The sequence below is a fragment of the Ovis canadensis genome, chromosome 25, assembly GCF_042477335.2.
Source record: "Ovis canadensis isolate MfBH-ARS-UI-01 breed Bighorn chromosome 25, ARS-UI_OviCan_v2, whole genome shotgun sequence".
Classification (NCBI taxonomy): domain Eukaryota; kingdom Metazoa; phylum Chordata; class Mammalia; order Artiodactyla; family Bovidae; genus Ovis; species Ovis canadensis.
The window spans coordinates 61,144,264-61,169,631 of record NC_091269.1 but is presented as its reverse complement, the minus strand read 5'-3'; the positions used below and the strand labels follow the sequence as shown (position 1 = coordinate 61,169,631).

The 25,368-nt window shown below is 42.0% G+C and overlaps 1 protein-coding gene across 2 annotated transcripts in view; it reads left to right on the top strand.

The window, feature by feature from the left end:
* The window catches only part of PARG (poly(ADP-ribose) glycohydrolase), a 116,953-nt gene extending 97,517 nt beyond the window's left edge, over window positions 1-19,436 (top strand). For both annotated transcript variants that reach the window (XM_069572293.1, XM_069572292.1), the window contains exons 16-18: window positions 6,000-6,105; window positions 17,584-17,712; window positions 18,392-19,436. In XM_069572293.1, coding sequence (XP_069428394.1) covers window positions 6,000-6,105; window positions 17,584-17,712; window positions 18,392-18,546 — 390 coding nt within the window. In that variant the 3' untranslated portion in view covers window positions 18,547-19,436. The remainder of the gene's footprint in view (window positions 1-5,999; window positions 6,106-17,583; window positions 17,713-18,391) is intronic.
* The last annotated feature ends 5,932 nt before the right edge of the window (window positions 19,437-25,368 follow it).

The window sequence follows — 25,368 nt, the reverse complement described above, 5'->3', positions numbered from 1 at the left end:
ATGACTGAGCAACTAATACTTTCATTTTAAACATCTTTGTACAGTTGTTACTTAATCAAATAAAAGAAATTTACAAAGAAGAAATTTATAAAATTGTTACTGAATCTAAGGATAATTTTAAGACAGTATTACTTTATTCTCTTCTAAAAGGTTCTTCAGTTGCTCAATCTGGGGAAAAAAAAAAATCAGGAGTGCACGCGCACAGAATAAATACCATGTGTGGGTGGGTCTACAGGAAGGTGACCGTCTGCACGCCAAGGAGAGGGTCTCAGAAGAAACCAAACACGTGGACACCCTGATCTTGAACTTGTAGTGAGTGTCTGGCTCTTCAACCTCTTGGACTGCAGCACGCCAGGCCTCCCTGTCCTTCACCAACTCCCAGAGTTTAGTCAAACTCATGTCCATTGAGTCAGTGATGCCATCCAACCATCTCATCCTCTGTTGTCCCCTTCTCCCACTTTCAATCTTTCCCAGCATCAGGGTCTTTCCAGAGAGTCAGATCTTCACATCAGGGGGCCAAAGTATTAGAGTTTCAGCTTCAGCATCAGTCCTTCCAGTGAATACTCAGGACTGATTTCCTTTAGGATGGACTGATTGGATCTCCTTGCAGTGCAAGGGACTCTTCAAGAGTCTTCTCCAAAACCACAGTTCAAAAGCATCAATTCTTCGGCGCTCAGCTTTCTTTATAGTCCAATTATCACATCCATACATGACCACTGGAAAAACCATAGCCTTGACTAGATGGACCTTTGTTGGCAAAGTAATGTCCCTACTTTTTAATATGCTGTCTAGCTTGGTCATAGCTTTTCTTCCAAGGAGCAAACATCTTTTAATTTCATGCCTACAGTCACCATCTGCAGTGATTTTGGAGCCCCCCAAAGTAAAGCCTGTCATTGTTTCCATTGTTTCCCCATCTATTTGCCATGAAGTGATGGGACCCGATGCCATGATCTTAGTTTTCTGATTGTTGAGTTTTAAGCCAACTTTTTCACTGTCCTTCCACTTTCATAAGAGGTTCTTTAGTTCTTCTTTGCTTTCTGCCATAAGGGTGGTGTCATCTGCGTATCTGAGGTTATGATATTTCTCTTGGCAATCTTGATTCCAGCTTGTGCTTCATCCAGCCCAGCATTTTTCATGATGTACTCTGCATATAAGTTAAATAAGCAGAGTGACAATATACAGACTTGACGTATGCCTTTCCTGATTTGGAACCAGTCTGTTGTTCCATGTCCAGTTCTAACTGTTGCTTCTTCATACAGATTTCTCAGGAGGCGAGTAAGGTGGTCTGGTATTCCTATCTCCTTAAGAATTTTTCACAGTTTGTTGTGATCCACACAGTCAAAGTCTTGGCATAGTCAATAAAGCAGAAATAGATGTTTTTCTGGAACTCTCGTTTTTTCGATGATCCAGCAGAAGTTGGTAATTTGATCTCTGGTTCATCTGCCTTTTCTAAATCCATCTTGAACATCTGGAAGTTCACAGTTCACATACTGTTGAAGTTTGGCTTGGAGAATTTTGAGCATTACTTTGCTAGTGTGTGAGATGAGTGCAATTGTATGGTAGTTTGAGCATTCTTTGGCATTGCCTTTCTTTGTGATGGAATGAAAACTGACCTTTTCCAGTCCTGTGACCACTGCTGAGTTCTCCAAATTTGCTGGCATATTGAGTGCAGCACTTTCATAGCATCATCTTTGAGGATTTGAAGTAGCGCAACTGGAATTCCATCACCTCCATTAGCTTTGTTTGTAGTGATGCTTCATAAGGCCCACGTGACTTCAAACTCCAGGATGTCTGGCTCTAGGTGAGTGATCACAGCATCGTGATTATCTGGGTCGTGAAGATCTTTTTTGTGTAGTTCTTCTATGTATTGTTGCCACCTCTTCGTAATATCTTCTGCCTCTCTTAGGTTCATACCATTTCTGTCTTTTAAAAGATTCTAAAGGCACTTTAAAAAATCCCATGCCGCAGTCCATGTGGTTGCAAAGAGTTGGACACCACTGAGCGGCTGAACAACAACTGGGCCTTAGCTGTGGCTTGTGAACTCTTAGTTGCGGAATGTGGGGTCAAGTCCCCTGACCAGGGATCACACCCAAACCTTCTGCGTTGGGAGCGTGGAGTCTTAGTCACTGGGCCACCAGGGACGTCCCTTTAGGCACTTTTTATATTTGTTTTTAGGAAATCACAGTATTCTAAAACGTAAAATCATTATCAGTATGAACTCTGGATTAGTTTGTTAGACAGATATGTTATATTGACTTAATATAAACAACTCCTTAGGACAATAATTAAATCATTAATCTAGAAAACAATATGATGTATTTACGTTATGATGAAGGACGTGATTTAATTGTATTCTCTTAGGCCGGCTAGAGTTGGCTTTGCAGCCTGAGTCCCGCTTCAGCCCGTGTGCTCGTGCCTGTGTGTCGCAGGGATGTTTGCACAGAATATTCACCTGAATACCGTCTGTTTCCTGGGCCCAGCTCTGGGCCTGTAGGTTTTGAAAATTGTTCTTTGTTTCCTTTTTCAGTTTCTTGGCTTCCTTTCCCCATGTCTTTTTACCACTTCCCAGCTGGGCACTAGTTTTTAATTCTAGATACCAGTATTTTCCTCCTGTCACTTGCTTCTCAAGGCCCCCCTCGGCACCCTTCAGGACCCCAAAATTCCCTCTCTTCTTAACGTCCCATCAAAACTCATTCACTCAGTTGTGTCCTGCTCTTTGCAACCCCATGGACTACATAGTCCATGGAACTCTCCAGGCCAAAATATTGGAGTGGGTAGCATTTCCCTTCTCCAGGGAATCTTCCCAAACCAGAGACTGAACCCAGGTCTCCCGAATTGCAGGTGGATTCTTTATGAACTGAACCACAAGGGAAGCCCAGGAATACTGGAGTGGGTAGCCTATCCCTTCTCCAGCGGATCTTCCGGACCCAGGAATTGAATCGGGGTCTCCTGCATTTCAGGCAGATTCTTTACCAACTGAGCTATCAAGGAAGCCCCATTCTGAGCCAGGAGTATTTATTGGTATCTTCTGCTTACTGAGGTTTGAATGCTTCTTCTTTTCCCCACTTTTAAGTAGTTTATTAGTAAAAAATAAATAGCTCTGTCATGGTGAATGTTAGGTCAGGCTGTGATGAGAATTTAATAAGCAAGTTCTCTTTCACTGCTCTGATTAATCTCAAGTGCTCTGGCTCATGCGGGGGAAAATTTGCTGCCAGTGTGGAGCTCTTGAGAACTTCTAGCACATTCCCCTAGGAAGAAAGGACTTGACGATTCTTTTGCCGTCTCTATCACTATCTGATCTTTGTTTCTTACCAAAGAAGCTCAGCACTGATTAGTGCCCCTGTCCTGGTCTCTGACATGTGAGGGATCTCTCTCCTTACTGGGGAATGGAGAGAAGCAAGGGTTGTCCCTCTAAAGGGGACTCAGAGGAGCTTGCTGCTTCTCTCTGCTGACCTTGGAAGTGGTTGGTTTAAACACAATAAAAGAATTCTGTAACAACAGCCAAGACATGGAAGCAACCCGAGTGCCATGCCCACCATCAGACAAATGGATAACGTATACGATGAAACCTTATCCAGCCATTAAACAGATGGAGTTCTACCTTGCACAGCAGTGTGGATGGGCCTAGAGAGTATTATGCTTGGTGAAATAAGAGAAAGGCAAATACTATATGATATCCCTTATATGGGGGCTTCCCTGGTGGCTCAGATGGTAAAGAATCCTCCTGCAATGCAGGAGACCTGGGTTTGATCCCTGGGTTGGAAAGACCCCTGGAGGAGGGCATGGCAACCCACTCCAGTATTCTTGCCTGGAGAATCCCCATGGAGAGAGGAGCCTGGCTGGCTACAGTTCATGAGGTCACAAAGCATCGGACATGACTGAGCGACTAAGCACAGCACAGCACCATTTATATGTGGAATCTGTGTATAGAAAACAGAAACAGGCTCACAGATATAAAACTAGTGGTTACGGAGGGGAGTGGGAAGGGATGGGGGCGCATCAGGGTCATGGGATTAAGAGACACAAGCTATATAAAATAGATACGCAACAAGGATACATAGGACCACACCGGGAATTACAGCCATTATCTTGTAATAACTTTTAATGGAGTGTAATCTGGAGAAATACTGAATCACTTTGCTGTATACCTGAAACTAATATAATAATCAGACCTCTATAAAAAGGAACTTTGTATTTAATCATTAGTTATTCTTTTCCCTGTTTTACAAGTATTTCACATCATTTAATTTCTATCTGATTGCCTTTTTAAAGTTTTATTTTTTTCGATCAAAACAGCAAATGCAGGATAACTTCAGTTTTGTAGTTTGTGTCTGTTGTGGCCATTTTTCCAGATTTTCTTTTTAGTAAAACTGGTTAGATTTTGCTTCGGATAATCTAAATATTTCAAATTCTCTGTTGTTTGGCTTTAGTTTCACTAAGCTATTTTTGCTTATTTTAAAGAAAATTTAGCCCAGATATGTAGAGATAGCAGTATTGGAAGAGACTAAAGTCGTTCTGATGGCATAAAGCAGAAAACATTAACTAGGAGGCTAAGAAATTTTCCTCTTCATCTAGGCATGTTTGGAGGATTTGACAGGAAAGCAAGTGGCAAAGTTATGTCTATTCTGACAGAAGGTCTATTCCTTTGTTGGCATAAAGGCAGAGAATCTGTATCTTTCAAGAAGAACCTGCTCAAAAAAAATTGAGCTCTTTGATAGTTTTGACCTGAAAGAGATTTTCAAAAGCTCTGTGCATCTGATTATACAGGTAATTTGTGAGTTCTAGTGTAAGCTCTGTACCACAGCATTGAATAATGGTCTGGTACCAACTTATAATTAATATCTGCCAGGATTTACAGCCTATGAGGAGGTGGAAGAAATAGCCTTGTTAATCCATCCAGTGTGTAAAATAAATTTTTATACCTTTGTAGCAACTTCAGAGAGCAATTTGCAGTATCACGTGTGGGCTTCGTAGAGGCGCCTTTCTTTATCCTGGGTTTTCTCTGGGAACATCTGTCACACATTGTTCTTTTTGTTTTATTCACTGTTACACATAAGACATAGTTTAGGCTTTGCTTGGTGCTTGAGAAAGCCCAGGGGATATTTGCTTTGCTATTATATTAAACTTCTTAACATAGTCTGATGGTTTCAGAAAACTAAGAACCCTTAGGAGGCAGAAAGGCCAACTAGCCTGACAGCAAAGAAATGGAAATCAGAAACTCTAGGGCCTTAAACTGCGATCTTCTCAAATATAAAATGAGCTGTTCATTTAATTAATATGCAGCCAGCATCCTCAGGATATACTGTGCTTTTTGCAGGTAACTGGAAAATTTTAAAATAAAGTAATCTAGCTTAAAATACAGCTGTGAAACTAGAGTCTTGGAGCTGGAAGGGATATTAAAGGTTATCTTATAGCCAGGCATAGGAGTCCCTTTTATATATAGGGACTCATTTTATATATAGTCGCTTAAGTGTTTCAGTGGCAAGAAGCACATTTAAAAGCTAACCACAGTTATTAATCTAGTCCCAATAATTCAGAGAGAGAGCTGAGGAAGCCTAATAGTAATAACTCTTTACTGTAATGAAAAATAGTAATCAAAAGTTTTCAAATAAAACTCTGTCTTAAATGCCTTTCTGTCCATTAGTCCCTCATAGTTCATAACTGGAATCCCATTAATTCTTGAAATATCTCTGATACTTTCATTTGTATTTGTTTGAATTGGGGAAGAGGGACAACTGAGACCCGTATTGGCTTGAGGGCTTTGATTTGCCCAGCATCAGAGCAAATCAGTAATTAGAACTGGTCATTTCTTACTCTCTTCCTTGTGTAATCCCAGGATTTTTTTCTTTTTTTCCGTCTCCTTTGGCCCCTAGGAAGAAAAGGAGAAAGAGAGAGAGAGAACATAAGCTTGATAATGGATACTGATCCTAGTACATCAGTCAGAAATACTGCTAGTGTCTAGTCACTCACATTGCTTTGATGTTTCTTTCATTGTTCAGGCTTACTGTGGGTTTCTTCGTCCTGGAGTTTCTTCAGAGAACCTGTCTGCAGTGGCTACAGGAAACTGGGGCTGTGGTGCCTTTGGGGGTGATCCTAGACTAAAAGGTGAGTGAGTCCGTTGTTATAAGAAGGATAATAGTTTTTTGACTAAGGAATAGAGTTAGTCCTTCTAACCAGATTTCTATTGATCTGGACCAGTAGACCACAAAAATCTAAAAGAAAAGAAAAAGAATATTTGATACAATCGTTTTTTTATTGTTTGTGCAGGAATCTGTATTTTTATGTTTAAATCTGTATTTTTATTCCCTGCAGAGGTCACATCTCTCTGATCTATCAGACACAGCATTTAGTTGAATAAAGAGGCCAAAATGACTGTGAAGTTTCAACCCAAACCACCCATGCAAGCCCATTCCTTTACGATAGTGAGTTTTACGGACAGAGCTGTTTCTCTGAGTGCCTCCTTCATTCACCAGACTTAGGGCACGTCCGCCGCTCTCTAGGCCCTGTGGTAGGTTCTGAGAATACAGTGGTGGATAAGGTGTGGTCCCTGCTTTGGAATTCGTGGTCTAGCATCTGAGAGAGAGGCCTGGGCAAACGCAGCACCGAGAAATGAGTGCTTCAGTAGAGGCGCATGATGGGTGGGCATGCAGCGTGGGAGAGCTGCATGAGGAGGCATTTGGTACTCAAGAAGGATAAACATTTCTCGCAGTTTAGGTTTGTACCTATCAACAGAGCTACTGGTTATTTATCATATCATGACTTTTTTTTCCTCTCAAGAGTATCAGTTACAGCAAATAGTATTATACTGTTACCTAGGAAGGCTGCTCTTCTGCGTCAGCCCGGCTGGTCTGACACAGCTGAGGGCGCTGCAGGACAGCCCGGGCACGCGCTGGAGTCAGTGCAGACCCCGCAGGGCACGGGCGTGCATCCCCCACTGGACCACCCCGCTTCAGGCTCCGGCTGCGAGTCTGAGGCTCGGCTGTCCTGCGCAGGGCCACCTGCACCTCTGATCAGCCAGCCGCCAGTGGGGAGGCTCCCTCAAGCCTCTGAGGAACTCACAGAACCCAGGAAGGTGCTGTGGCAGTTGTGTTGCAAAGCATATACGTAGGGTGAGATGGGGAGGGAATACAGAGCCTCTGTGCCCCGCCCCTGTGCTGTGGCAGTTGTGTTACAAAGCATATGCGTAGGGTGAGATGCGGAGGGAATACAGAGCCTCCGTGCCCCGCCCCTGTGGTGTCAAAGCATGTCACTTTCCTAGCACATGAATGTGTTTGTTAGGAAGCTCCACCGACCTTTGGTGTCCAGAGTTTCTATGGGGGCTTCATTACATGGGCGCCATTGGTCATCCCTGGCCGTGCTCCAGTTCCCCTCTCCCTAGAGTTCAATGACTCTAAGTACAATCCTCAAGCAGTCAGAGGCCCACTGGCAGTCACTCTCACCAGCATGACAAACACCCTATCACTCAGTTCAGTTCAGTTCAGTTGTTCAAGCGTGTCCAACTCTTTGTGACCCCATGTACTGCAGCATGCCAAGCCTCCCTGTCCATCACCAACTCCCAGAGTCCACCCAAACCCATGTCCGTTGAGTTGTGATGACATCCTACCATCGCATCCTCTGTCGTCGTCCCGTTCTCCTCTTGCCTTCAATCTTTCTCAGTATCGTGTCTTTTCAAATGAGTCAGTTCTTCGCATCAGGTGGACAAAGTACTGGAGTTTCAGCTTCAACATCATTCCTTCCAATGAACACCCAGGACTGATCTCCTTTCGAATGGACTGGTTGGATCTCCTTGCAGTCCAAGGGACTCTCAAGAGTCTTCTCCAACACCATAGCTCAAAAGCATCAATTTTTCGGCACTCAGCTTTCTTTATAGTCCAACTCTCACATCCATACATGACCACTGGAAAAACCATAGCTTTGACTCGGGAAATGGCAAAGGTTTTGAAGCTCCTGCCAGGAACTCAGGACAAAAATCTGACAGATATTTTGTTTATACTACAGTTGTCAAAATAACAAGAAAACGAAGCAAATATAAAACAGCCAACTGGCCTTGATAGCTAAACTAGATGCAGATGAAATCCTTCTCAAATGCTCATTGGGAATTTCTCTGTAACAGTTTGTATAGTCATCTGACATTAGCGGAATCACACTATGTATGCTATGCTCTGACCTCCTCTTCTAGAAAACCCCGTAGTCTCATGGTGGCTCGCAACACCAAAAACTGCCCACAGGTTTTAATATTCTGTTGCATGTACCTATCTGCCATTGTTTATTCCACCAATTCTCCATTCATACAGTTTTTTAATTTTATATAAGCAGAGCAAGTTTCTGCTTATATATGTTATACATAATTATTTTCTTAGGGTTAATTCCTAGAAGTGAAATTAATGACTCAAAGGACAGGGATACAACATATTTTAATGTTTACCACAAACTGTTCTTCTCAAAGGCAGTATCAATTTACAGTGTCTTCTTTGCAAAGGCAGTCTCACCACAGTAGGGTTTTGTCAATCTTAATTTCTCTGAGGTTCAATAGTTTTCATATGTTTTATTGGTCATTTTTGTTTGTGAATTGTTTGTTCATGTCATCTGCCCTTTAGCTTTTAGTCAATAGATTTGGTTTTCATTGGTTTGTAATAACTCTTTGTATATTCAGAAATATTAATTATCTGTCATCCAACTTAGCAACTGAATAACATATGTTACAGGTATTTTTCTCTGTTTTTTCATTTATTTCAACCTGTTGAGTTGTGATCAGCCTATTATCCTATGGGGTTAATTTTTATGTGTTTACATTTTGGGGCATGGTTAAAAAAATTTCTTCTATTCCTTATTCTAAAGACTTTCACAGACATTTTCTTCATACTCAGAAATAAAAACCACATTATTAGTTTCAGTGTTTTGAATGTCTATAGAAGAAAGAATTTCTGGTTTTTATTTTATGAAATTCTTTATCATCCTGAATTTGTTTGAGGAAACCTGTTTTTCACTCTGGGCTTATTGATCTTATGACAGACACTTTTTTCTGTTTTTCTCTTAAGTAAAATAAATGAGTAGATTCACATCATCAATCCAGAAGCCAGGTCTGCCACAAGCCTTGGTCATTTGTGATGGACAATTTGGGAAGCTTTATAAATGTGTTCATTTTGTTTCTTTTCTTTATGGTGTAAAAAAGCCTTTCAGACTGCAGCTTTGCTTGCTCTGGTGACTGCTGAGGGTAGTATTCCAAGATTTTCATTGTATAATTTATTTTCACAGTTATCAACAATTTCTGTTGTGAGCATGTATTTTTTTTCCAGTTTTATTCAAAAATAATTGACATACAGAACTATAAAGTTTAAGATGTCCAACATAATGATTTGACTTACATCATGAAATTAGTATCAAGTAGGTTTAGTGAATATCCATCATCTTACATAGATGCAACATTAAAGAAGTAGAAAAATTTTTTTCCCTATGATGAGAATTCTCAGGATTTATCCTCCCTGGCACCTTTCATTTATAATGTGCAGCAGTGTCAGTTATCTCTACCATGTTGTGCGTTACATTCGTAGTGCTTGCTTACCTTGGAACTGGAAGTCTGTACCTTTTGGGGCCCTTCATTTAATTCCCTCTCCCCCTGCCTCCTACCTTTGGTAGCCAGAAATCTGGTCATATTTTCCTATGCATTGGTTTAAAGTGTGATTGACCTACAGCACTGTTAGTTCTTGGCGCACAGCAGTGGTTCTGTGTTTCTGTACATTTCAGAACGGTCTCCATGACAAGTCTGGCTGGCTTCTGTCACCGCACGAAGACCTTCCGTAATTACCGGCTGCGCCCCCTGCACCGTGCACCCACACCCACGACCCCCTCCCGCCTCACTTCCGGCAGCCGCCTGTTTGTCCTCTGTATTTGCTGTTGTTTCTGTTTGATTATGTTTGTCCATGTGTTTCGTTTTTAGATTCAGCCCATAGGTGAAATCGCACAGTCTGTGTCTTTGGTTTATTTCGCTCAGGATAATACACTCTAGGTCGTCCATGTTGTTGCGTAGCGCAAGATTCATTGTTATGGCCAAGTAGTAGTTCATTGCATATACACACATCTCCATCCACTCATCTGTGGATGGGCGCTTAGGTTGCTTCCGTATCTGTGAATAGTGTCGCAGTGAACACAGGGGCACGTGCATCTTTCAGGTTGCCTTCAGGTTGTCTGGAGAGAGTGGAATGGTTATTACCGGGCTTCAGAGATACCACTGAGTTAATGGATTTGGAAAATGGCTCTGGGAGCTTTTTTTTTTTAACTCTCTGGGAGTTGCTAATAATCAGCCAGGTTTAAGAAATACTACATTCTCTCCTTTCGTGTTGCATAGTCACCCTTCAATCTGTGGCCTCATTTTTAAGATGAGAAAACCAAGGTTTTATGCAGAGGCTAACAAAACTGCCCAAAGAAACACAGCCAACAATCAGAACCAGCATTCATATTTGGCCTGTTTTCCTCAAAAACCAGCGCTGTGGCTGTGGTTGCTGTTAGACATGTTGAAAGCGTTCTGTGTTGTACTAAGTGCTTTCCTTAGATGTGCGAGTTCGTAGCAGCCTACTAGGCATGAGGTACTTTTGTCTCTGTGACGTAACTGAGGCAAGGGGGTAACAGCCTCAGGCCACGAGGATGGCAAGTGGCAGGACTAGGACTCAAACCAGGGTCAGCGCCCGAGAGTCCGGCGCCTGTGCGCTTAAATGCCATCTTCATTGGCCACAGACTCTGCATCTGGATTTAGAGTTGGGGACTGCCACTCTAGAGACGGTGGCTGAATTCTTGACGTGAGTACAATTAAGGCACCAAAGATTGAGGCCTTCGTGATGTCCACTGGAGGACTGGGGGTGGTTGGTAGGGTCACATGGAACCAAGATTAGAAACCGTAGCCAGGGCTTCCCTGGTGGTCCACTGGTTAAGAATCCACCTTGCAGTGTAGGGGGCACAGCTCGATCCCTGGTCCAGGAAGATCCCATGGCCACAGGGCAGCTGCGCCTGCGCACCGTGACCACTGAGCCTGCGAGCCACAGCTGCTGAAGTCCAAGCGTCTGGAGCCCGTGCTCTGCACCCAGAAAAGCCAGCTCAGTGAGAAACCTGTGGGCCACAACTGTAGCCCCCACTTGCCCCAACCAGAGAAAGCCCACATGCAGCAGCAAAGACCCAGCGCAGCCAAAAATAAATAGTAATACTTTAATATATATATATATTTAAAATATAAACAGTAGCCGGAGCGCAAGACCAATTAGAAAATAAGATTTGGCTGTTTGAGCTTTCATAGTAATCAAGACATGAGTTCACAAAACAACTTGGGTTTCATGAGAAGGACATGAGTAACACTTTCAAATCTATACAATTTTAGCTTCCTGCCAGTATGTATTTAAATAATGTAAGTAAACAATTTGAGGAGAGTCTTCTAACAGACATATGGTAGGTTGGCTTGGAGCATAGCAGGCTGGCGTGGTATGGCAGCTTTCCACCACAGGGGGTGAGGGAGAGCCCTGGCTTGGGCCGCCCACTTCAGATTCAGCTCCACCACTTTCTGGCTCTGTGACCGTAGGCAGGTTACTTAATTTTTTGATGTCCTTATTTCCTGATTTTCAAAATGGAGATAATGCTAATATTTATTCAGCTTTTATAAGGATTGAGTTAATCTTTGTGAATCTTAAGCTTATCCTTGAAAAGCTGCTGGAACATTCAGCACGCTATAGTATAGAGCCCAGTGTTAGCAGTTGTTACTAATGTTACCTGTTGATGGCCTCAGACCATGCCTGTGTATAGGTATCCATGATTTTACTCATTGTTTTGTTTGGTTCATTTGTTGTAAGATGACACTATGACTTGCTTTTTGATATTAGTGTAGTGTGTGTGAGTTGCTCAGTCATGTCCGACTCTTTGTGACCCCATGGAATGCAACCCACCAGGGTCCTCTGTCCATGGAATTCTCCAGGCAAGAATGCTGGAGTGAGTTGCCATTTCCTCCTCCAGGGCATCTTCCTGACCCAGGCATCAAACCTGGGTCTCCTGCATTGCAGGTGGATTCTTTACCGTTGGAACTACCAGGGAAGGCTTTTTTGATTATTCATACTTATTTGAAAATTTTATTGCTTAAGATTGATGCCAAAAAGAAAATTAAAACCAGACTCCCTGCAGGTTAATTTAAGTGATTATTTTGGCACCTAGTTGTGCTTCAATTAGGAATTTGATGCTTTTGTATCATTCTTGGAATCAGTCCCCACATCTTATTAGATCTGTGATTTATTCTCATCTAACTTGTGTTGCAGGAGAGTTCACTTAAATGGTGAGACTTAATTGTCTAGATGCGCAAAGACCTTGGGGATGTAGTGAGGTCTGAAGACAATTTTGTTTAAAATGATCTTTTGTTAGTGATTACTGATGGATTTAAGGTCAAGGTTGTTATATTTCTGAAAATTTACTCTGTGTATTTACAGTCTAATATCCAATGCAAGAAGAAAAGCTGTAGTAGAGGTTGTGGAACTCCGTACTCTGAAAGAGTCTTTAGGGATGATCTGATTTGACTTCCTCTTTGCATAGATGGGAAAATACAGGCAAGAGAGCGAAGTGACTTGGCCAGAGTCCTAGAGCTCAGATAGCCGGCAGAAAGGTGAGGCCTGAGCTCAGGTCTTCAGTCTCCGGTCCCAGCTTGTCTGCCACATGCTTTTGTTATCATGTGCTCCAAACGGAAACGGATGGGAAATAAGAATGTAATGTAAATTCTCTTATTAGGATTCAGTCTCTTTTTTGGTAGATCTGTGAAACTTAACTCTGTGAGCCTATCCAGAGAGGCAGAATGGCCTGTGAAGCATTTAAAAAATAAACTCTATAGGGAGAAAAAAATAAATAAACACTATAGGGAGATACATTTTAAATGTTCTTATTAATATTTTATTTTCATAAGTGACAAGTGCCCAGTGAGCTAGTGTTTCTGTGTGTGAGGGGAAAACAAGACTAGAAAGACTTTCTTTGGGTCGTTCTCTCCTCTTAATAGGAAATATAGATAAATTTCATTCAAACCAAAAGATAAGAAATACCTCTTGGTAGAAGAAGATTACAGCACCTTGGTTTCCATTTTTATATGTAGTTTAGGTTAATTAGGAACCTTTTAAAATTGATGTACTGAAGCTTTAATGTTTGCATAAGTTGGTTGAGCAGTTTTAATTAAAATGTATCTGTATTTTGGGATCAGTTACTCCAAGATTAATGAGGCCTAGTCGTGGTGCCTCACATGTTGTGGATACTCAATAAATATTAGTTTGGAAATTAGGAAATACTCGTGTATTCAGAATCTTGTATGTATTATAACATCTTAGATTCTTTCTCAAGTCTGGGGATACTCAGCCATATCAAATATAGTAGTTCAGTTTTTAAAAGTTTTTATTTTGGTTTGATCTCCTTGCAGTCCAAGGGAATCTCAAGAGTCCTGTCCAACACCACAGTTCAAAAGCATCAATTCTTTGGCCTTCAGCTTGCTTTATGGTCCAACTCTCACATCCAAACATGACTCCTGGAGAAACCAAAGCTATGACTAGACGGACCTTTGTCAGTCAGTAACGTTACTTTACTGACAAAGGACAAAGGACAGTATGCTGTCTAGCTTCATCAGCTTTTCTTCCAAGGAGCAAGTGTCTTAATTTCATGGCTGCAGTGATTTTGAGGCCCAAGAAAACGGTCTTTCACTGTTACCATTGTTTCCCCATCTACTTGCCATGAAGTGATGGGACCAGATGCCATGATCTTAGTTTTCTGATTGTTGAGTTTTAAGCCAACTTTTTCACTCTCCTCTTTCACTTTCATCAAGAGGCTCTTTAGTTCTTCTTTGCTTTCTGCCATAAGGGTGCTGTCATCTGCATATCTGAGGTTATTGATATTTCTCCCGGCAGTCTTGATTCCAGTTGGTGCTTCATCCAGCCCAGCGTTTCTCATGATGTACTCTGCATATAAGTTAAATAAGCAGAGTAACAATATACAGCCTTGACGTACTCCTTTCCCGATTTGGAACCAGTCTGTTGTTCCATGTCTGGTTCTAATTGTTCCTTCTTGACCTGCATACATATTTCTCAAGAGGCAGGTAAGGTGGTCTGATATTCCCATTTCTTTAAGAATTTTCCACAATTTGTTGTGATCCACACAAAGGCTTTAGCATAGTCAATGAAGAAGCAGCAGATGTTTTTCTGGAACTCTCTTGCTTTTTCTATGATACAACAGATGTTGGCAACTTGATCTCTGGTTTCTCTGCCTTTTCTAAATCCAGCTTGAACATCTGGGTTATCGGTTCCCATATTGTTGAAGCTTAGCTTGGAGAATTTTGAGTATTGCCTTGCTAATGAGAGTGAGATGAGTCAATGATGCAGTAGTTTGGGCATTCTTTGGCATTGCCCTTCTTTGGGATTGAAATGAAAACTGACCTTTTCCCATCCTGTGGCCACTGCTGAGTTTTCCAAATTTGCTGGCATATTGAATGAGTACTTTAATAGCATCATCTTTTAGAATTTGAAATTCCAGCTCAGCTGGAATTCCATCACCTCCACTAGCTTTGTTCACAGTGATGCTTCCCTAAGGCCCACTTGACTTTGAACTCCAGGATGTCTCGCTCTAGGTGAGTGACCTCACCATCCTGGTCATCTGGGTCGTGAAGACCTTTTTGTATGGTTCTTCTGTGTACTCTTGCCACCTCTTCTTAATAACCTCTGCTTCTGTTAGGTCCATACCGTTTCTGTCCTTCACTGTGCCCATCCCTGCATGAAATGTTCCCTTGGTAACTAATCTTCTTGAAGAGATCTCTAGTCTTACCCATTCTGTTGTTTTCCTCCGTTTCTTCGCATTGATCACGTAGGAGGGTTTTCTTATCTCTCCTTGCTGTTCTTTGGAGCTCTGCATTCAGATGCATATATCTTTCCTTTTCTCCTTTGCCTTTTGCTTCTCTTCTCAGGTATTTTGTCAGGCCTTCTCAGGCAACCAGTGTGCCTTTTTGCATTTCTTCTTGGGGATAGTTTTGATCACCACCTCCTATACAATGTTACGAATCTCCGTCCACAGTTCTTTAGGCACTCTGTCTGTCAGATCTAATACTTTGAATCTATTGTCACTTCCACTGTACAACCGTAAGGGATTTGATTTAGGTCATACCTGAATGGTCTAGTGATTTCCCCTACTTTCTTCAATTTTAGTCTGAATTTGGCAATAAGGCGTTCATAATCTGAGCCACAGTCAGCTCCCAGTCTTGTTTTTGCTGACTGTATAGAGCTTCTCTATCTTCAGCTGCAAAGAATATAGTCAGTCTGATTTCAGTATTGACCATCTGGTGATGTCCATGTGTAGAGTCATCTCTTGTGTTGTTGGAAGAGGGTGTTTGAGATGAGCAGTGCATTCTCTTGGCAGAACTCTGTTAGCCTTTGCCCTGCTTCATTCTGTACTCCAAGGCCAAACTTGTGTGTTACTCCAGGTATCTCTTGGCTTCCGACTTTTGCATTCCAGTCCCCTGTGATGAGAATAACACCTGTTGGAGGAACACAGCACTCGTGGTCCTTGTCTGCTCTTTCCTCATCATTAGGGTGGGGTTGTGCATTCGGGATCAGAGTAGTGCTCAGGTGACAGCATCTAGAGGCACTTGGTGGTCATCTGACCCCACTGGTGATGTTAACTTTGGTCACCATCTGATTTTTCCACTGTAGAGATATTTTTTCCTCCCTTGCAGTTAATAAGTAGTCTGTGGGAAGACGCTTTGAGTCAAAATTCCCCTTAGGTTTAGCGTCCTTTATTGATCTTTGCCTGATCCAGTCTTTACCCTGATGAATGCGAAAAGGGTTATCTTGTTCTAACACTCCCTCTAGACGTACCGGTTAGTCTTTAGCTTTCTCATGTGAGCAAGAGCCCTTCTTCTCCATTTATTTATTATGTGTTATTGTTGTGGACTCAGGAATGGATACTTTTTCAATGATTTGTAACTTACTACTATACATAATATTTTGGTGCTTCTGTCGCCCAGATTTGGCTGATAGATGCTCCTTCAAACTGGCTTCTATATCCTTAGGACAAGCACTCATCAATTTTTCCCCATCTGTTTTGGAGTACTTCTTCACTTCCTGGTATAATGAAACATTCTGGGTTTATCTTGTACCTATCCTGTCCCAACCATGGAAAAGTATTCCTTGAGGAATCCAGCTGCTTTTAGGGGGAATGGTATTAGACCACTGCCTGGGCACTAGGTATGCTAACTGCTACTGGGGTGTCTTCTTTTTGGCCCTTTCAGCAGATAAAACTAAGAAATGCACACACACAGATGTTCATATTTGAAAGCCATGAGTGCACACCCGTTCCTTGCATTCCAGTTGGTGGCCACAGTACCTTTTGTCTTTCCCATTCCATGTTTGCATGTCCCCTCTTCCATTCTGAGAACTGTAACTCCCAGCAGCATCAACATATCAACTCATTTATTCAGTCCTGAAATATATTTTATTAATAGTCTCAGAACTGTCTCACCTAGACTGCTGTGGTAAGCACATCCAATAAAGGAAGTCTGGGGTTTGTTTGCAGTTCTCTCCTCCTTGTCCAAGACTGAGGCATCTCCATCAGATGCTGTGTCCATAAGTTCCTTGGGCCAGTTCTTACGCTCGTTCTTCCCTTTTCCTTTCCCTGTCGTACTTTTCCTTTTAAATAGAATTTGGCTGTTTGTTTTCAGTTGTGAGCTCCTCCCTATTCCCATGTTTTATGTTTTGAAGATGTAGAATATTAACATGCTCTCAAAAGTCAAAATTATATTTATCCTCCATAGTGTTTTGATTCCCACCTCCCCTTTTATGAAGGAGAAGATATGTTCCTAGCAACAGGGCATTTATTGTACTATGTTCATTTTTAGTGTTTAAAGTAAATTTTGTCTATTGAGATTAAGATTGTAAAGGAATTTGATTTTTGGAAATATGCTCCAGGCTCAGTGATTTGTGCCTCTGATTCCTGGGGACAGGGCTTCTCCATGATTTCCCTATGCCAGCACACTGGAGTTAATGTCCAGTGTCATCAGTAACATTCACTCCATGCTCTAGTGATTGGGTGGAGGCTGGAGTGCGGGAGGGATGGGGGTGTCTTCTGGAACCCATTTGGAGAATGCTTGCTTGCTGTAGAGTTCACAGAAGCAGAACCTCCCAAGTACACTGGTCGGGGAAAATCACAGACCTTTGATACAAAACACCAGTGACTGCGTAGCAAGATAAATCAAGCAAACACAGAAATTTGGGTTCCAGATGAATGTGCACGGGGGAAAGCACCGTACCGCCCGCAGTGTGCTGCTTCAGATGCACCTCCCTCTGTTTTCCTGCAAAGGTGCTTCTGTGGGAGTTCTGTGGCTTAATGAGAGTCTCAGCAGCATGTCTGGAAAGTCGCACAACCAGATGATTTATATTCATCCTCTATTTGCCATTTCTAATAACGTGTATATTAGGTTTATAAATCTTTAATCCAGGATATAGCTATGGCATGCCAGCTATAATTTAGCTGGCTGAAAGAACTAAAGGTATCCTGATGGGAAGTGTCATAATATAGCTGTGTTTTCCCTCTGTGCTTCAGCCTTAATACAGATACTGGCAGCTGCCGTAGCTGAGCGAGACGTGGTTTACTTCACCTTTGGGGACTCGGAACTGATGAGAGACATTTATAGCATGCATGCGTTCCTTACTGAAAGGAAACTGACTGTTGGTGAGTAGGGGGTGGTTGGTGTCTAGATGGATTGTACACCATCCAAGAGGAGCACCTGCTGACTCTGGATAGATCCTAGTGGATAAGAACGAATGGAAATGTGACTTGGGGTGGGGTGGGGGACAAGGTCTCAGAGGGACAACGCCTGCAGACCTTATTTTTCTGGCAAAATTTCATCCTCAATATTCAACGAGTATGTCAGCTTATTAAATGAAGGCCAAGAAGTTGGAGTTAGTGTCCATTTTTACTTTTGTGTGTATGGAAAGCTGAATGAGGGGATGGTATTGGAAGGTACCTTAAACCTAAGAGGCCTTACTCTGAGTCACGCTTATCAGACAGGCCAGCACGCGTTCCACCTACTGTGTCTCAGCTGGACCTGGAAGGCCTTCCTGTCATGGGAGCCGAATGTAAAATTAAGTCACCGTGAACTCTGAAAAGGACGCGTGGATGATGAACCATGTGTAGCCTGCTGTAATTATGAACTAATAAGTAGTTTAAGGTATTTAAAAAATTTTTAGCTTTACATCAGGAAAGCCTTCCAGGCTTATGGACCTCATGCTCTATTTTCAAAAGCCAAATTTGAGCCTATGTTGTTTAGGATAGAACTGGGATGTTCTGTAGTCGATTTATCTATCTGCATATCTTAATGTGCAAACTGGTTTGGCTTTCTGCTCTTCAGGAGAAGTATATAAGCTGCTGCTACGATATTACAATGAAGAATGCAGAAACTGCTCCACCCCTGGACCAGACATCAAGCTTTATCCGTTCATATACCATGCAGTTGAGTCTTGTACACAGACCACCAACCAGCCAGGACAAAGGACTGGGGCCTGAGGGGCCAAGTGACGAGAAGCTCCTTCCACTTCTGTAACAGGAAGGTGTAACATGGACTGACATAGTATACATGTGTATATAACCCACATTTGTAGGCAGGATGCAGGCCCTTCCGCACGCGCACCCGTCAGTTGGTACACCTACGCCTCCTCCATCCCGACTTACATACACTGAGACATACTTTGTTTTTGTTTTTTTTTCCTATTTCAGCCTTGATCCTTTGATTTTTCTTTCTTTTGCCCATCAGACTTCTTGTGAAATTTCATCAGAGTTTGTGCTCAGCCTGTCAGGTGTCTTTTTTGATGCCTAAATATTATACAAATCACCTCTGCAGCTAGCAGATGCCAAGGAAGGTGGTGAAATCCTAGGAGCTGCTTAACTGAGTCTGCTGTAGATCTCCTTGTGAGCCTCTCACCCCCTACTCTTGTTATGATTGTGGTGTTGGAGGTTTTTTGATTTTTGAAATAAGAGTTGGGTTTGTTACATAATACAGATCTCCTAGGTTAAGAGTTTTATATTTAAGAATACTTTCCAAAAAGTTATTTTGAGATATCACCTTTATTTGTAATGGTAATTTGTCTGTCCCTTTTCCCCTGATCAATTTTTATTGACTGTTTTTGGAAATTGACCCAAATGAAAGGAAATATAAGAATAAAAGTTTCCCAAATGGTGTTTAGAAAACAGACAGATTCAAGAGACTTAAAGGACCTCGTTTCTTGGGATTTTTTTTTTTCTTTTTTTGAATTAGGATTATTGTTTGTTCCTTGGTGCTTGAGACATATTCATATAACCAAAGTTTAGGAACTGGGAACTTCATGGTGATTTGTACATATTGAAGTTTCTCTGGTATTCAAAGGTTATGTAGTTAATAAATTTTCATTAACAAGTCATTTGTCAAACTCTTATATCATCTAATATATATATATATATACACATATGTGTTCTTTAAGTGTGTCTACATGCAAGCACATAAAATCTAAATAAAACTGGAATTGTGGAAATGATTAGATTTAGGCTTTATTAGGGGCTCTGTTTAAAATCTTTTGTTTAAAATTGTGTCCATTTAAAACAGGCAACAAGCATAAATAATAACATCTCTCAGAAGTTAAAAAGTCAATGCCAGTTCTGTGCTAATTAAAAGCAGAGTTTAATTGCAAAAGCACTTATTATTTCTAAAGTAATTCTAAGCCATACTATTGAAGTTCTAGCTTACTAGCTGTCAGGAAAAGCTATTGGTAGTCAGATCCTATTAATAAGGAGTTTTAAGTAGATGGTCCGACACCGGGTATTAATATTGGCAGGGTAAAAAGGGGCCTTGGCCAGCATCTGCAGCTCTTTTTATTTATATACAGATGCTAATGGAATTTGGCACTGAAGTGCCTGAAGACAGTCACTTGTCATTAACAAAGTTCTTTAAGATTTTTCATCATCTCTGAGTCCAAGATAATCTGGCTTTTTTTTTTCTACTGGTACTAAAATCCTTCCCATTCTATGCTTTTGTTAAGCATTTATGGTATATTTCATTTCTTTTTATCTGTCTCCATATTCTTTCCCTCTTATTCAGCCCTAAGACTAAGTGACCAGTTCTTTAAAATGTTACATGAACAGTTTAGGAGGTTCATGTGGCAAGATATCCTTAAATCCAGGTAAGACCACCCCCCACCCCGAGCCTAGTATTATAGCACACACATTCTAAGACTCGGCTCTTAATGCTGAACAGGTCGGTGACCAGGCCACCTGACTGCCTTTCTCCTCTTGAGGGGTTTTCAAGAATGAAACCTCCTACTTCTTTGTCTCAGTACATTCTTGAATTGTGACTGTGTGATCAAGTGGACTGTACCGAGAGAACTAATGTCCGTGTTCTTGAGGTGGAGAGGGAGGTGGAAAGAACTGATGACTTTGCTCCTAAAGCGTTAGTCGCTCAGTCGTGTCCGACTCTGGGCGACCCCATGGGCTGTAGCCCACCAGGCTCCTATGTCCGTGGGATTCTCCAGGCAAGAATACTGGAGTGGGTTGCCATTCCATTCTCCTGGGGATCTTCCCGACCCAGGGACTGAACCCAGGGCTCCCCCACTGCAGGCGGGTTCTTTACCATCTGAGCCGCCAGGAAAGGCCTTGCTCCCAAGAAAGTGAAATCGCTCCGTCGTGCCTGACTCTTGGTGACCCCGTGGGCTGCAGCCCACCAGGCTCCACCCATGGGCTTCTCCAGGCAAGAGTACTGGAGTGGGGTGCCATTTCCTTCTCCAGAGGGTCTTCCCAACCCAGGGATCAAACCCGCATCTCCTGTGTTGCAGGCAGACACTTTACCTTCCCAGAGGCCCTCTGTAAAAAGGAAAAATCAGACATCTAATTAACATACATATTTTAAGACATTTAGCAGCACCTTTCTGTTCTCTTTCATTAGGGATTATTGTTTTATTTCATGTTGTTTGCCCTTCTCGTCTTTAATCTACTGAGGCACGAAAGGATGTCTGTAGTGTAGAATTCCTAGGTTTTTAATACAGCTCACTCACTTTTCACTTTCTGTCTGGCTCACTCAAATGTATAATAATGGTTTAAGGAAACGACGTGGAGTAATGGAAAAGGCATGAGGTTTAAAATCAAACAAGCTGGGTTCAAATGCTGGCTGTATCCCTGGCTAACACTGTAACCTTCTTTAAATAAAGTGACTTGCTGAGCCCTACTTAACTCATTTAGAAAGTGGGCTATTAGTACCTATTGAGAAATACTGAATATAAAATGAACACAGGGTCTGGCACATGGTTAGCTCTTAATAAATGCCAACTATTACAGTTGACCAGGAAACATTTATGGGGCACCTGTTGTATATTAGGGACTGTGCTCATTGCTCTGTATATTTTACATTTTCCCCATGGGCTAACAGACACCCAGGTTAGGGAATTACCATCTCAGCTTCAGGAGTTCATTATGAAAGGAGATTTACTTTGTCATATGATAGAGCAAAAGCTTTGACACTCTTGATCTCTACCAGGTTCCCAGTGTAGCATAGTCTTCATCATGAATGACTAGTTGTCAGTGGGGTATATTAAGTAGTCTCAGAGAATTAACTCTTTTCTTGATGGTTGAATTGACATTAAAGGCAACGAGAATCAGTATTTAAAAAGGAGACTGTAAAGATCTAACCAAGCTCCAGGATTGCTATGTCAAATATATTCCAAAGCAACATACAGTGCTTTGGAAACCAAACATTAAGGTGCCCCCTCCAAGAATATGATGCTACAAGAACTCACAGGATCCTATTCTCAAACACTTCAGCAGGAAGAAAAGTCGTTCCATAGGTTCTCACCTGTTTTCTCCCATCTTCTCCAATCTGTGTGCTCATGGTTCATATGTTTTTTGATTAAAGGAAGTGAGTCCTGGGATGTCTGCTTCAAAGACAAGCAGAGATTTAGAAGCTTGCATGTCCTTCTCTCAGCCCTGTGGCTCTGACCCAATCCTTTGTCTGGAGGGAAGGGAAAAACCAGCCATTCCTGGAACTTGAGCTCAGGATGTTTAACCCTGTTCTTTGGGGGCCGGAAGTGTGTCCTAACGTGATAGTCATCAGAACAAACTGCCCAAATCCACAGGCCCACTACTCTTCCTGTGCTCACGGAGGTTCCCTTAGTCCCTCCTTCCCAGATGCACCCAGGTCTGCTGAGCCTTTAGACTGGAAGGGTCCCAAACGAGGCACCAAAACTGTCCATCTGACAACGGCTTTTACTTTTCCTGACTGTGTTAAAGATAGTGCTGACAGGCCATGATTTTGGACTTGAGGATGAGGAGTGAAAGTGAAAGTTGCTCAGTCGTGCCCGACTCTGCGACGCCATGGTCTATACAGTCCATGGAATCCTCCAGGCCAGAATACTGGAGTGGGTAGCCTTTCTCTTCTCCAGGCGATCTTCCGAACCCAGGGATTGAACCCAGGTCTCCCGCACTGCAGGCAGATTCTTAACCAGCTGAGCCACACCAGGGAAGCCCAAGAATACTAGAGTGGGTAGGCGGTCCCTTCCCCAGGAGATCTTCCCAACCCAGGAATTGAACCAAGGTCTCCTGCATTGCAGGCGGATTCTTTACCAACTGAGCTAACAGGGAAGCTCGGGATAAGGAGAGATCTGTGCTAATGTTTACAGGATTTTTCTAGGAAGAGAGTAAAGAAATTCTGGTCCCCTGGTCAACACCTCTTTAACATACATGCTCTCATTTTTAAAATATACTGTGTGTCTGAGGCATTTGTTTAAAATTTTCACTTGTAGATTTGTTAGTCCTCATTCAGAATCAGGCACACAGAAATGGCCACTGGCCTAAGGAATCTTCCAAAGGGAAAGAGAAGGCTGACCGCACTAGTTTATCTTCCTTGCCAGGTTCCTGAGGTCATGTTCCCTTTCATTTCCTTTTCCTAGTTTCTATTTTCCCTCAAAAGAGCTCAAGTCAGGGAGGATGTCTTGACTTCATTCATTCACATATTCATGGACGCTTTCGTGCTTACTCTGGGCAGCCACTGAACGGGGATGCAGAGATGAATGGCTTGTCCTCTGCACTCAGATCTAAACTAAGGCACAGAGAGAGGGTGGGTGATGTAAAACCCCACAGATAGCATTTTCTTTTCACTACTTCACTTTGGCTCAAATCTAGAAAGACCAACTGAATTTTTGTGTTAACAGTTTTAGGAGCGTGAATGGGCCCGTGGGTAATGCCAGACCACCAGCGTCTAGCACTCTGACGCAGCTTTCTCTGCTGGAGAGGCGTGTAAACAAATGGCTGACCGAGAACCTTGAGATGGGCACCTCCCTGGCCTCTCTCGGCTTAATATGGGTGCTGTCATCTCAAGTGCCTGCCGTCTCTGGTTCTTGGGTTCTGAGAAAGAGACACGGGAGGCTAAACAGTAGATTTCCTAATAGAAATGTTACTTTTCCCTATGATGAGTCCATACAAGGTCAGTAGAAGGTCAGGTTTCTTTTATTTTAGCTGGAAATTATTATTGTATTGCCTCAGTTTGAATATGCATATTTAATAGATGAAAAATGAAAATTAGCTTTTACTTGATATCAAGTAAAAAAAGGAATTTTACATGGTATCAAAATATTTCAAAGTATGGGAACCTTGGGGATAAAATAAAAGGGTCCTTGGTGGTAAAAAGATGGGAGACCATGTCAGAATATTGCTTTTTCTATTAAGATTTGTCACAAGTATAAGGTTGAGCTTAAAATTTCAATATTTAGGAAGAAATATATTCTCAAAACTATATCCTGATCTGCTCTTGAACATGTATGAAGCCTCTTCATCAGAATCTTGACCTCAGAGTATTCATTTACTCCACAGATACTGTATTTTATTAATTTAAAATATTTTTCACATTGTAGCATCTGAAATCCAAGTACTTTTAAAATAGCATATTATAATTTACTTTGCAGCATTTTTTAATGATACATAAAAGTATTTTTGTAACATTTAAATATTTTGACAGGCTTCCCTGGTGGCTCAGATGGTAAAGAATCTGCCTACAGTGCAGGAGGCCTGGGTTCGATCCCTGGGTCAGGAAGATCTAGAGAAGGGAATGGCAACCCAGTCCAGTATTCTCGTCTGGAAAATCCCATGGACAAAGGAGCCTGGTGGGCTACAGTCCACGGGGTCACAAAAGAGTCGGACACAACTGAAGGGCTAACACACACGGAAGTCCTTTATATCTGTGGCCGCTTATATTTGAGGAAACACGGTAGTTAGAGTGCCAACCATATGCCAGTGAGCTCTAAGCTTTGGGGCTGTAATTGGGACCAGGATAGATGAGGTCGTTATCATCAAGTTTATACTGTAGTGGACAGCACAGACAAGAGACGGTAATAAACTTAGACTGGGAGCCAGGAAATGCTTTTCTTTTCAAGAAGAATTTCAGACATAGAAACTAAAGGAGAGCAATAAACGTCTCCATATGTACTAGTGCTCATCATCAGCATTTATCAGCTCACAGCTGCTCTCGCTTGCTCCACTCTCCTATTGCCCACTCCAATTTGACGAGATCCAGAGCAACAGGGACGGATGCAAAATACGTAAAGCAAAAACGGACAGAAATGAAGGGAAACAGACATATAAAATTTTAATTAATCACTTCATAATCCCTTCCTCAGCAATTTATTAAACAACTTGATAGAAAATCAGCAAAGGGAATTCCCTCATGGTTCAATGATTAGGACCAAACACTCATAAAACACTCGATGATGAGAGAATGCGCAGATTTTTCAAGTACCTGGGGGCAGATATGCCAAGATAGCCCAGGCCTAGGCTGTAGATATGCCTGTCTGCAGCAGAGGTCCAAAGAACAGCAAGGAGAGATTTTTTCAAAAGCCTTCTTAAGTGAACAATGCAAAGAAATAGAGGAAAGCAATAGAATGGGGAAGACTAGAGATCTCTTCAAGAAGATTAAAGATACCAAGGGAACATTTCAAGCAAAGATGGGCACAATGAAGGACAGAAATGGTATGGACCTAATAGAAGCAGAGGTTATTAAGAAGAGGTGGCAACAATACACAGAAGAACTATACGAGAAAGATCTTCATGACCCAGATGACCAGGATGGTGTGGTCACTCACCTAGAGCCAGACATCCTGGAGTTCAAAGTCAAGTGGGCCTTAGGAAGCATCACTGTGAACAAAGCTAGTGGAGGTGATGGAATTCCAGCTGAGGAGCTGGAATTTCAGATCCTAAAAGATGATGCTATTTAAAGTACTCACTCAATATGCCAGCACATTTGGAAAACTCAGCAGTGGCCACAGGACGGGAAAAGGTCAGTTTTCATTTAAATCCCAAAGAAGGGCAATGCCACAGAAT